This window comes from Cherax quadricarinatus, chromosome 67 (genome assembly GCF_038502225.1).
Source record: "Cherax quadricarinatus isolate ZL_2023a chromosome 67, ASM3850222v1, whole genome shotgun sequence".
NCBI lineage: Eukaryota > Metazoa > Arthropoda > Malacostraca > Decapoda > Parastacidae > Cherax > Cherax quadricarinatus.
Window position 1 is genome coordinate 22,163,206 of NC_091358.1, and position 12,203 is coordinate 22,175,408.

The 12,203-nt window shown below is 42.5% G+C and overlaps 1 protein-coding gene across 1 annotated transcript in view; it reads left to right on the plus strand.

The window, feature by feature from the left end:
* Bre1 (E3 ubiquitin-protein ligase Bre1) overlaps positions 1-12,203 on the plus strand; it is a gene marked incomplete at its 3' end in the record, with an annotated part of 80,881 nt that overhangs the window by 19,137 nt on the left and 49,541 nt on the right. The window contains 3 exon segments of the mRNA XM_070099445.1: positions 3,731-3,856; positions 5,475-5,648; positions 7,659-7,916. Of these exon segments, the coding sequence (XP_069955546.1) occupies positions 3,731-3,856; positions 5,475-5,648; positions 7,659-7,916 (558 nt within the window).

Genomic DNA, 12,203 nt, shown 5'->3' on the forward strand with positions numbered 1-12,203 from the left:
ATAAGATGACTAACACCCAGGTACCTACCCACTGCTAGGTGAACGGGGACAGCAGGCGTAAGGACACGCCCAGTGTTTCCACTTAGATTACAATAACATAAATATAGCATTAGAACGGGACAACTCTAATGCTCTGTTTATTCATGTGAGAGATTTTACCATCCAATTGATTTTCAAAAGGCTGATAAAGCTGTATCAAGCAAGTCAATGGTTGACACAAATATCATATCAACTTTTATATTATTATTATTATAATCAAAAAGAAGCGCTAAGCCACAAGGACTATACAGCGCTGCATCAACTTTTATAAATAAAAAAAAAAAAAAAATAGTACACCTACCATCCGACTTACAACCGAGTTCGGTTCCGAGAAACTGGTCGAAGTCTAACTTTACTACTGAATATCAACAAAACATTTTTGTAATGGCTTTATTTTATTGTTTTATTTTGGTATTTCATGTTTTACTTTACTTTTTATGCTGTTAGAACTGTATTTTATACTGTAAGGTTTAGGATAAACACTATGTACAACACAAATAGTTATTTATTTCCCAGAAATTTGGCATAAAAAACACGGTCGTAAGTCGAGTGGTCGTAAGTCGAGCAGGTCGTAAGTCGGATGGTAGGTGTATATTAATATGAATATTAGTTAAGGGTTATATAAATTATATTAATTTATAATGAATAGAATTTGTGAGGAATTTAAGCTCCCCATGAAAACAAAAGATTTGGCAGGTGGTGCAATATCCCTCCACTGACAAGCAAGGGCGCCACAAGTACATTCAGAGACGACACAATAAGTGCCAGGGGAGTGAAAGTTAAGACACACGTGCAACATCTGGGTATCTTTATTATAGACATTTCACCATCCAGTGGCTCTATCAATACAGATTCTAGGACATAACTTCAAGACAGTAAAACTATAGAAAAGATGAGGTAATTAGTCCCTCAGCCTTGGAGTTGATGTGAAGAGCACCGTAGTTGTGGAGATTCATAAGGGGGAATTACTGATAGACCCCTGGCTGTCCTCAAGAAGGCACTGGACAGACACCTAAAGTCAGTACCTGACCAGCCAGGCTGTGGTTCGTATGTTGGTTTACGTGCAGCCAGCGGTAACAGCCTGTTTGATCAGGCCCTGATCTACCACGAGGCCTGGTCATGAACTGGGCTGCATGAGCGTTGACCCCCCAGCCCCTGCATTGAGCAACCTTTAGGTATACTCAAGGTATGCCTTACATATCACTCTATGAATGACTTGTCAGGCATACCTTGACATGTGACCTTACTAAATCTTCACTACACTCCTATACTCAGCATGCTGGGTCAGGTGTCAGGTCGTATGCCAGGTGATTTCTCAGACTTAAAAGCCTTCTGCTCTCCTCTTATTTTTATAGTTCCTAGAAAGTGGAATAAATCACAAAAAAATGTGCTTGGAAATTCACTATTTTTTTCTATTAGTGGTTATTTTGTTTATTGTGATGTCACCTGTTTACTGTGAGTTTATTACATTTCATTAATAGATCTTCCATTCTATCAAATATCAAGAAAAAGCCAATAAAACATATAAGAACATCTTAGGAAACCCCCCTCAGAGTTGCTGTTTTAAATCAAACACAAGGTCACAGTTTTGTTTCTATCATGCACTGCAAAGGGGCAGGATTTTTTTTATGTTGTACACACTTGCCACACTGACTCACTCTGTTATACCTAGGACAGAATTTACCACTCACAGCTTGTCTCGGCTAGCTGAGCTCACGATGTGGATCTGTGTTAGGGGGACCCTGTCATCAATAACATAGATCTGTATGAGGAACCCTGACATAAATAACAGAGATCTACATGAGGTGACCCTGGCATCTTATTTTATATGCAGTGGTACCTTGAGTTACAAACTTAATTCGTTCCAGAAGGCTGTTTGAGTGCCGATAACAAACTAATCTAATTTACATCATTCTCATAAGGAATGATGCAAATTAGATTAGTCCATTTCAGACCCCCAAAAATACACTTACAAAAATCTTTTTCTTTCAACGAACCGGCCGTATCCCACCGAGGTGGGGTGGCCCAAAAAGAAAAATCAAAGTTTCTCTTTTTTAAATTTAGTAATTTATTCAGGAGAAGGGGTTACTAGCCCCTTGCTCCCGGCATTTTAGTCGCCTCGTACAACATGCATGGCTTACGGAGGAAGAATTCTGTTCCACTTCCCCATGGAGGTAAGAGGAAATAAACAAGAACAAGAACTAGTAAGAAAATAGAAGAAAACCCAGAGGGGTGTGTGTATATATACATGCTTGTACATGTATGTGTAGTGTGACCTAAGTGTAAGTAGAAGTAGCAAGACGTACCTGAAACCTTGCATGTTTACGAGACAGAAAAAAGGACACCAGCAATCCTACCATCATGTAAAACAATTACAGGCTTTTGTTTTGCACTCACTTGGCAGGACGGTAGTACCTCCCTGGGCGGTTGCTGTCTACTAACCTACTACCTAGAACTTCCAAAAATACACTTACATAATTGTTTGAGTTGGGAGCTGTTGGAAACTCGAGGTACCACTGCATTTATTAACACATTGGCCATCTCCCACCAAGGCAGGGTGGCCCAAAAAAAATGAAAACATTTATCATTCACTCCATCACTGTCTTGCCAGAGGTGTGCTTACATTACAGTTATAAAACTCCAACATTAACATCCCTCCTTCAGAGTGCAGACACTGTACTTCCCATATCCAGGAATCAGGTCCGGTCTGCTGGTTTCCCTGAATCCCCTCATAAATGTTACCTTGCTCACACTCCAACAGTATGTCAAATCCTAAAAGCCATTTGTCTCCATTTACTTCTATCTAACACGCTCACGCACGCTTGCTGGAAGTCCAAGCCCCTCGCACATCAAACCTCCTTTACCCCCTCCCTCCAACTTTTCCTAGGCTGACTCCTACCCCGCCTTCCCTCCACTACAGATTTATACACTCTTGAAGTCATTCTATTTTGTTTCATCCTCTCTATATGTCCAAACCATCTCAGTAACCCCTCAGCCCACTGGATAATAGTTTTGGTAATCCTGCACCTCCTCCTAATCTCCAAACTTTGGATTCTCTGTATTATATTCACACCACACATTGCCCTCAGACATGACATCTCCACTGCCTCCAGCCTTCTCCTTGTTGCAACATTCACCACCCATGTTTCACACCCATACAAGAGCATCAGTATAACTATACTCTCATACATTCCCCTCTTTACTTTCATGGATAAAGTTCTTTGTCTCCACAGACTCAGTGCACCACTCACCTTTTTCCCCTTGTCAGTTCTATGATTTACCTCATCTTTCATAGGCCTATCTGCTGACACATCCACTCCCAAATATCTGAATACAATCACCTCCTCCATACTCTCTCCCTCCAATCTGATATCCAATCTTTCGTTACCTAATTTTTTTTTGTTATCCTCATCACCTTACTCTTTCCTATATTCACTTTCAATTTCCCTCTTCTAGCATCAGTAATATATATCATTTATGATAGAATTGTTCATTGTTTTATTAATTTGCTCTGCTGCTTACAGATGAAAAGGAATGAACAGTGAACTGGCAAAACCACCAGAACTGTTCACGACTTATTTATTCAGTAAACCTGAGAAACTGCCAAAACTGATCATGGCTGTTTTTTATATGGTGAACTGTAGTTTCTACCAGAACTGTTCATTGTTTTACCCATATGTTGTGCTTACAGATGGAAGAGGTGAACAGCGAGCTTGAAGAGCAGAGAGAACTGAGTGCCAAGCGACTGGATGAGCTGGAGAAGAAGACCAACGAACACAAGGAGGCGCTCAAGGAAGTCGAGAGACTCAAGATGGATGTAAGTCATTATTGCCAGCGGCAGAACTGACGACCAGCTTGTCAACTTGGCGAACGGAGAGTTCGAACCCAGGGTAAGCCGGCGGTAATGCCGGCAAGCCAATGACTTGTTCTGGCTTGCTGTGGGGGTTCAGGCCCTCCCTTCGCTGAGTCTTAGGTCACTCTTAAGCAGCTGTAACCACACACTGAACTTTGAGGGCAGTGCCTTGGTGCTGGCATAGTGGTGCTTGATCCAAGGAGTTAGAGCTTCCCTTCCCCTTCCTCAGATCAAACTTTGCCTCTCTCCCCCCCTCCCAATGTAGTTTTTAACCCTTTAGGTTTTATTGCTTCCCAAGAATCTTAAAATAGGGGCTGCCCTCATGAACCTCTCCGTTAATAATAATAATAATGATAATAATAATAACAACCCTTTCAGTATATAGACCCCTGAGATTAATATTGCTGTCACTGACCACTATAAAAATAGTCCAAAATAAACAATGTAGTCATTGTTTTCACTCGAACAATTCCCCTCCTCACTCGCCACGTTGCCAGGCCTCTCCTGTATTACATATGCCTTCCTTTTTCAATTTTAATTACAAAAATAGAAGATTTATTCTATTTCTTAGATAAAATGTAACCAGGAATGATTGGTCATGGTTTATGGCATCCCAGTAATTGAATCAAGTCTATTAAAAACCCATGTGTCCCATAGCTTGATTGCTAGCGCACTCAGCTCACACACTGAGGTCCAGAGTTCAAATCTCCAGTACGGCTGGAAAACATTAGGGACGTGTTTCCATAAGACACGTGCTGTCTCTGTTCACCCATCAGTATGAAATGGGTAAATGGGTGTTAGTGGACTGGTGTGGGTTGCAGAAGACAATCCTAGAAAACAACTCAGCCACTATCTTAAGCTAAACACACAATCACAGTTTTGTTTTTCCCATCAGGCACTATGTGAGGCAGGATTTTTGTTCATTTCATACCATGCAGACTCTCCACACAGACCCATTCTCTCATATCTAGGCCTAAATTTACCTCTCACAGCATATTCACCATGTCTAGAATAGCACATTGCCTACCTGATGAGCCACACACAACTATGGCCCAAATTTATCGATGAAGCATATTTGAGGCTGCTGTAATTAAGACGTACATGTATGTACATGTACATAATCGCCACTGGGCTGGAAAATGTACATTTGTGTGGGAGACAGTGAAAATAATTATATTTTAAACACCCACTGTGGCTCCTGCCAAGGATCAGCTGGTGCAGAAGGAAACACTTTCACTGTTACTCAGTTAATCACTGATTTACAAGAAGTATGTTGACATCATAGTTCATATGACACTCTGAACTGACATCCTCACCCATCCTTCTGGTCAGGTACGGTTCTTCCCACCCTCAGAGTACTGTCACTACTTCCACTTTCAGAGTACAGCCACTGTACTTCCCACCTTCAGAGTACAGCCACTGTACTTCCCACCTTCAGAGTAGTCACTGTACTTCCCACCTTCAGAGTACAATTGCTGTACTTCCCACCTTCAGAGTACAGCCACTGTACTTCCCACCTTCAGAGTACAGCTACTGTGCTCTCAAAATAACCATGTATAATGTTTGTCATCATTGTTTACAGTTACGACAGTTGCCGGAGAGTGTGATTGTGGAGACGACTGAGTACAAGTGTTTACAGTCGCAGTTTTCAGTGTTGTACAACGACTCTATGCAACTCAAGACACAGCTGGAGGAGACCAGACACCAGTTGCAGAACAGCAAGAACGCTCATCTTCGCCAGATTGAACAAATGGAGGTCAGAGTTGCTTGCTCCTCCTCCTCCTTCAAGTTGACTTCTTCATTACTGCTTTAATTTGTTTATACCTGTAGTTAGGTTAGGTAGTAGTTAGGTACTAGTTTGGTTAGGTTAGGTAGTAGTTAGGTTAGGCACTAGTTTGGTTAGGTTAGATAAAAATTTGTCAGGAAACTGGACAAGTGTTTCCTGATGCGGGTCTTAGTCATATGGTGACCTGCTGCTGGAGCTTTTGGTCATCTGACAGAGGCCTTCCGCTGGCTTTCAGTTCACCCCCTTTAAAAATTAAGGTTAAATCATTTGGTAGGTTGGTGGCCAGCAGCCACCCAGGGAGGTACTACTGTCCTGCCAAATAAGTGTAAAATGGAACCCTGTAATTGTTGTACACAATGGTAGGATTGCTTGTGTCTTTCTGTCTCATAAACACACAAGATAACAGGTACGTCTTGCTACTTCTACCTACCTACCTGGAGGGTATTCCGGGTATCAGCGCCCCCGCAGCTCGGTCCATGACCAGGCCTTCCAGTGGATAAGGGCCTGATCAACCCGACTTAGGTCACACTATGCATGCATGGACATGTATATGTAGACACACCCATTTGAGTTTTCTTCTATTTTTATTAGTTTTCTAATACACCAGTCACTTCCCACTGAGGCAGGGTGACCCAAGATAGAAGAAACTTTTGCCATCACTCACTCCATCACTGTCTTGCCAGAGGAGTGCCGATAGTACTGTTCAAAAGTGCAGATATCTCCACCCATCCTTCAGGGTACAGGCACTGTTCAACCCACCTCCATAACTGTAACATCCTCACTCATCCTTCAGAGTACAGGCACTGTATTACCTACCTCCAGAACTGTAACTTCCTCACTCATTCTTCAGAGCACAGACACTGTACCTCCCACCTCTGCAGCTGTAACATCCTCACTCATCCTTCAGAGTATAGGCACTGTACTTCCCACCCCCAGAACTGTAACATTGTGACTCATCCTTCAGAGTACAGACACTGTACCTCCCACCTCCAGAACTGTAACATCCTCACATATCCTTCAGAGTACAGGCACTATACTTCCCACTTCCAGAACTGTAACATCCTTATTTGTCCTTCTAAGTACAGACACTGTGCCTCCCACCTCCACAACTGTAACATCCTCACTCATCCTTCAGAGTACAGGCACTATACTGCCCACCTCCAGAACTGTAACATCATCACTTATCCTTCAAAGTACAGACACTGTACCTCCTACCTCCAGAACTGTAACATTGTGACTCATGCTTCAGAGTACTGGTACTGTACTACTCACCTCTAGAACTGTAACATCCTCACCCCTCCTTCAGAGTACTGGTACTGTACTACCCACCTCCAGAAATGTAACATCCTCACCCTTCCTTCCGAGTACTGGTACTGTACTACCCACCTCCAGAACTGTAACATCCTCACCCCTCCTTCAGAGTACTGGTACTGTACTACCCACCTCCAGAACTGTAACATCCTCACCCTTCCTTCAGAGTACTGGTACTGTACTACCCACCTCCAGAACTGTAACATCCTCACCCTTCCTTCAGAGTACTGGTACTGTACTACCCACCTCCAGAACTGTAACATCCTCACCCTTCCTTCAGAGTACTGGTACTGTACTACTCACCTCTAGAACTGTAACATCCTCACCCCTCCTTCAGAGTACTGGTACTGTACTACCCACCTCCAGAACTGTAACATCCTCACCCTTCCTTCAGAGTACTGGTACTGTACTACCCACCTCCAGAACTGGAACATCCTCACCCTTCCTTCAGAGTACTGGTACTGTACTACCCACCACCAGAACTGTAACATCCTCACATAGTTCATTGTGTCATCTGAACTGTAATGCCAACATACCTCCCTCATGACAGTGACTGAACAATGGTGAATGCATTTTATCTTTTTGAGTGTATATTCCTTGGTGGCAGATGACCAGAGTGCATTAATATACGTAAATCATTGAAGTTCTAACATTGATTCAACATTACAGAGTGAGGAATTGACCATCCAGAAGAAGTTACGAGCAGAAGTAATTCAACTGGAGGACATGCAGGCCCAGGTACGCAAGGAGTACGAGATGTTGAGGATCGAGTTCGAACAGAACCTTGCCGCTAACGAGCAGACAGGACCCATCAACCGAGAGATGAGGCACCTCATTACCTCCTTACAGAACCACATCACTCAACTCAAGGGTGAGATTCATCGCTACAAACGCAAGTACAAGGAAGCTGCAACTGATAACAGCAAGGTGAGTCATGATAACAGCAAGGTGAGTCATGATAACAGCAAGGTGAGTCATGATAACACCAAGGTGAGTCATGATAACACCAAGGTGAGTCATGATAATAGCAAGTGGTGCCACTTGTGAGGTGAGTCATTGGTCAGCTCTATTATTAACTTCCTCTGTATACAGTCAGTTTCCTTATAAGCTCCTCTATATACAGTTTTCTTATAAAGCTCTTCTATATAAGAACATAAGGAGCACTGCAGCAGGCTTACTGGCCCAATCTAGTCACGTCCCACCCACACCCACTCATGTTTTTTTTTTTTTTTCCAACAAGTCGGCCGTCTCCCACCGAGGCAGGGTGACCCAAAAAAGAAAGAAAATCCCCAAAAAGAAAATACTTTCATCATCATTTAACACTTTCACCACACTCACACATTATCACTGTTTTTGCAGAGGTGCTCAGGACACAACAGTTTAGAAGTATACACATATAAAGATACACAACATATCCCTCCAAACTGCCAATATCCGAAACTCCTCCTTTAAAGTGCAGGCATTGTACTTCCCATTTCCAGGACTCAAGTCCGACTATATGCAAATAACTGGTTTCCCTGAATCTCTTCACTAAATATTACCCTGCTCACACTCCAACAGATCGTCAGGTCCCAAGTATCATTCGTCTCCATTCACTCCTATCTAACACGCTCACGCACGCTTTCTGGAAGTCCAAGCCTCTCGCCCACAAAACCTCCTTTACCCCCTCTCTCCAACCCTTTCGAGGACGACCCCTACCCCTCCTTCCTTCCCCTATAGATTTATATGCTTTCCATGTCATTCTACTTTGATCCATTCTCTCTAAATGACCAAACCACCTCAACAACCCCTCTTCTGCCCTCTGACTAATGCTTTTATTAACTCCACACCTTCTCCTAATTTCCACACTCCGAATTTTCTGCATAATATTTACACCACACATTGCCCTTAGACAGGACATCTCCACTGCCTCCAACCATCTCCTCGCTGCTGCATTTACCACCCAAGCTTCACATCCATATAAGAATGTTGGTACTACTATACTTTCATACATTCCCTTCTTTGCCTCCATAGATAACGTTTTTTGACTCCACATATACCTCAACGCACCACTCACCTTTTTTCCCTCATCAATTCTATGATTAACCTCATCCTTCATAAATCCATCCGCCGACACGTCAACTCCCAAGTATCTGAAAACATTCACTTCTTCCATACTCCTCCTCCCCAATTTGATATCCAATTTTTCTTTATCTAAATCATTTGATACCCTCATCACCTTACTCTTTTCTATGTTCACTTTCAAGTTTCTACCTTTACACACATTCTCCAACTCATCCACTAACCTTTGCAATTTTTCTTTAGAATCTTCCATAAGCACAGTATCATCAGCAAAAAGTAACTGTGTCAATTCCCATTTTGAATTTGATTCCCCATAATTTAATCCCACCCCTCTCCCGAACACCCTAGCATTTACTTCTTTTACAACCCCATCTATAAATATATTAAACAACCATGGTGACATTACACATCCCTGTCTAAGACCTACTTTTACCGGGAAGTAGTCTCCCTCTCTTCTACACACCCTAACCTGAGCCTCACTATCCTCATAAAAACTCTTAACAGCATTTAGTAACTTACCACTCGTGTATTTATCTAACCTATTTTTAAAACTATACAAGGTTTTAGCTTCCATAATGCTACTCAGTAGTTTGTTCCACTCATCCACAACTCCATTACCAAACCAGTGCTTTCCTATATCCTATCTAAATCTAGATTTTTCCAACTTGAAACCAATGCAGGGAGTTCTGTCTTCATTAGACATTTTTAGCAAGTTATTTATTTTTTTTTTTTTATTATTATCACACCGGCCGATTCCCACCAAGGCAGGGTGGCCCGAAAAAGAAAAACTTTCACCATCATTCACTCCATCACTGTCTTGCCAGAAGGGTGCTTTACACTACAGTTTTTAAACTGCAACATTAACACCCCTCCTTCAGAGTGCAGGCACTGTACTTCCCATCTCCAGGACTCAAGTCCGGCCTGCCGGTTTCCCTGAATCCCTTCATAAATGTTACTTTGCTCACACTCCAACAGCACGTCAAGTATTAAAAACCATTTGTCTCCATTCACTCCTATCAAACACGCTCACGCATGCCTGCTGGAAGTCCAAGCCCCTCGCACACAAAACCTCCTTTACCCCCTCCCTCCAACCCTTCCTAGGCCGACCCCTACCCCGCCTTCCTTCCACTACAGACTGATACACTCTTGAAGTCATTCTGTTTCGCTCCATTCTCTCTACATGTCCGAACCACCTCAACAACCCTTCCTCAGCCCTCTGGACAACAGTTTTGGTAATCCCGCACCTCCTCCTAACTTCCAAACTACGAATTCTCTGCATTATATTCACACCACACATTGCCCTCAGACATGACATCTCCACTGCCTCCAGCCTTCTCCTCGCTGCAACATTCATCACCCACGCTTCACACCCATATAAGAGCGTTGGTAAAACTATACTCTCATACATTCCCCTCTTTGCCTCCAAGGACAAAGTTCTTTGTCTCCACAGACTCCTAAGTGCACCACTCACTCTTTTTCCCTCATCAATTCTATGATTCACCTCATCTTTCATAGACCCATCCGCTGACACGTCCACTCCCAAATATCTGAATACGTTCACCTCCTCCATACTCTCTCCCTCCAATCTGATATTCAATCTTTCATCACCTAATCTTTTTGTTATCCTCATAACCTTACTCTTTCCTGTATTCACCTTTAATTTTCTTCTTTTGCACACCCTACCAAATTCATCCACCAATCTCTGCAACTTCTCTTCAGAATCTCCCAAGAGCACAGTGTCATCAGCAAAGAGCAGCTGTGACAACTCCCACTTTGTGTGTGATTCTTTATCTTTTAACTCCACGCCTCTTGCCAAGACCCTCGCATTTACTTCTCTTACAACCCCATCTATAAATATATTAAACAACCACGGTGACATCACACATCCTTGTCTAAGGCCTACTTTTACTGGGAAAAAATTTCCCTCTTTCCTACATACTCTAACTTGAGCCTTACTATCCTCGTAAAAACTCTTCACTGCTTTCAGTAACCTACCTCCTACACCATACACTTGCAACATCTGCCACATTGCGCCCCTATCCACCCTGTCATACGCCTTCTCCAAATCCATAAATGCCACAAAGACCTCTTTAGCCTTATCTAAATACTGTTCACTTATATGTTTCACTGTAAACACCTGGTCCACACACCCCCTACCTTTCCTAAAGCCTCCTTGTTCATCTGCTATCCTATTCTCCGTCTTACTCTTAATTCTTTCAATTATAACTCTACCATACACTTTACCAGGTACACTCAACAGACTTATCCCCCTATAATTTTTGCACTCTCTTTTATCCCCTTTGCCTTTATACAAAGGAACTATGCATGCTCTCTGCCAATCCCTAGGTACCTTACCCTCTTCCATACATTTATTAAATAATTGCACCAACCACTCCAAAACTATATCCCCACCTGCTTTTAACATTTCTATCTTTATCCCATCAATCCCGGCTGCCTTACCCCCTTTCATTTTACCTACTGCCTCACGAACTTCCCCCACACTCACAACTGGCTCTTCCTCACTCCTACAAGATGTTATTCCTCCTTGCCCTATACACGAAATCACAGCTTCCCTATCTTCATCAACATTTAACAATTCCTCAAAATATTCCTTCCATCTTCCCAATACCTCTAACTCTCCATTTAATAACTCTCCTCTCCTATTTTTAACTGACAAATCCATTTGTTCTCTAGGCTTTCTTAACTTGTTAATCTCACTCCAAAACTTTTTCTTATTTTCAACAAAATTTGTTGATAACATCTCACCCACTCTCTCATTTGCTCTCTTTTTACATTGCTTCACCACTCTCTTAACTTCTCTCTTTTTCTCCATATACTCTTCCCTCCTTGCATCACTTCTACTTTGTAAAAACTTCTCATATGCTAACTTTTTCTCCCTTACTACTCTCTTTACATCATCATTCCACCAATCGCTCCTCTTCCCTCCTGCACCCACTTTCCTGTAACCACAAACTTCTGCTGAACACTCTAACACTACATTTTTAAACCTACCCCATACCTCTTCGACCCCATTGCCTATGCTCTCATTAGCCCATCTATCCTCCAATAGCTGTTTATATCTTACCCTAACTGCCTCCTCTTTTAGTTTATAAACCTTCACCTCTCTCTTCCCTGATGCTTCTATTCTCCTTG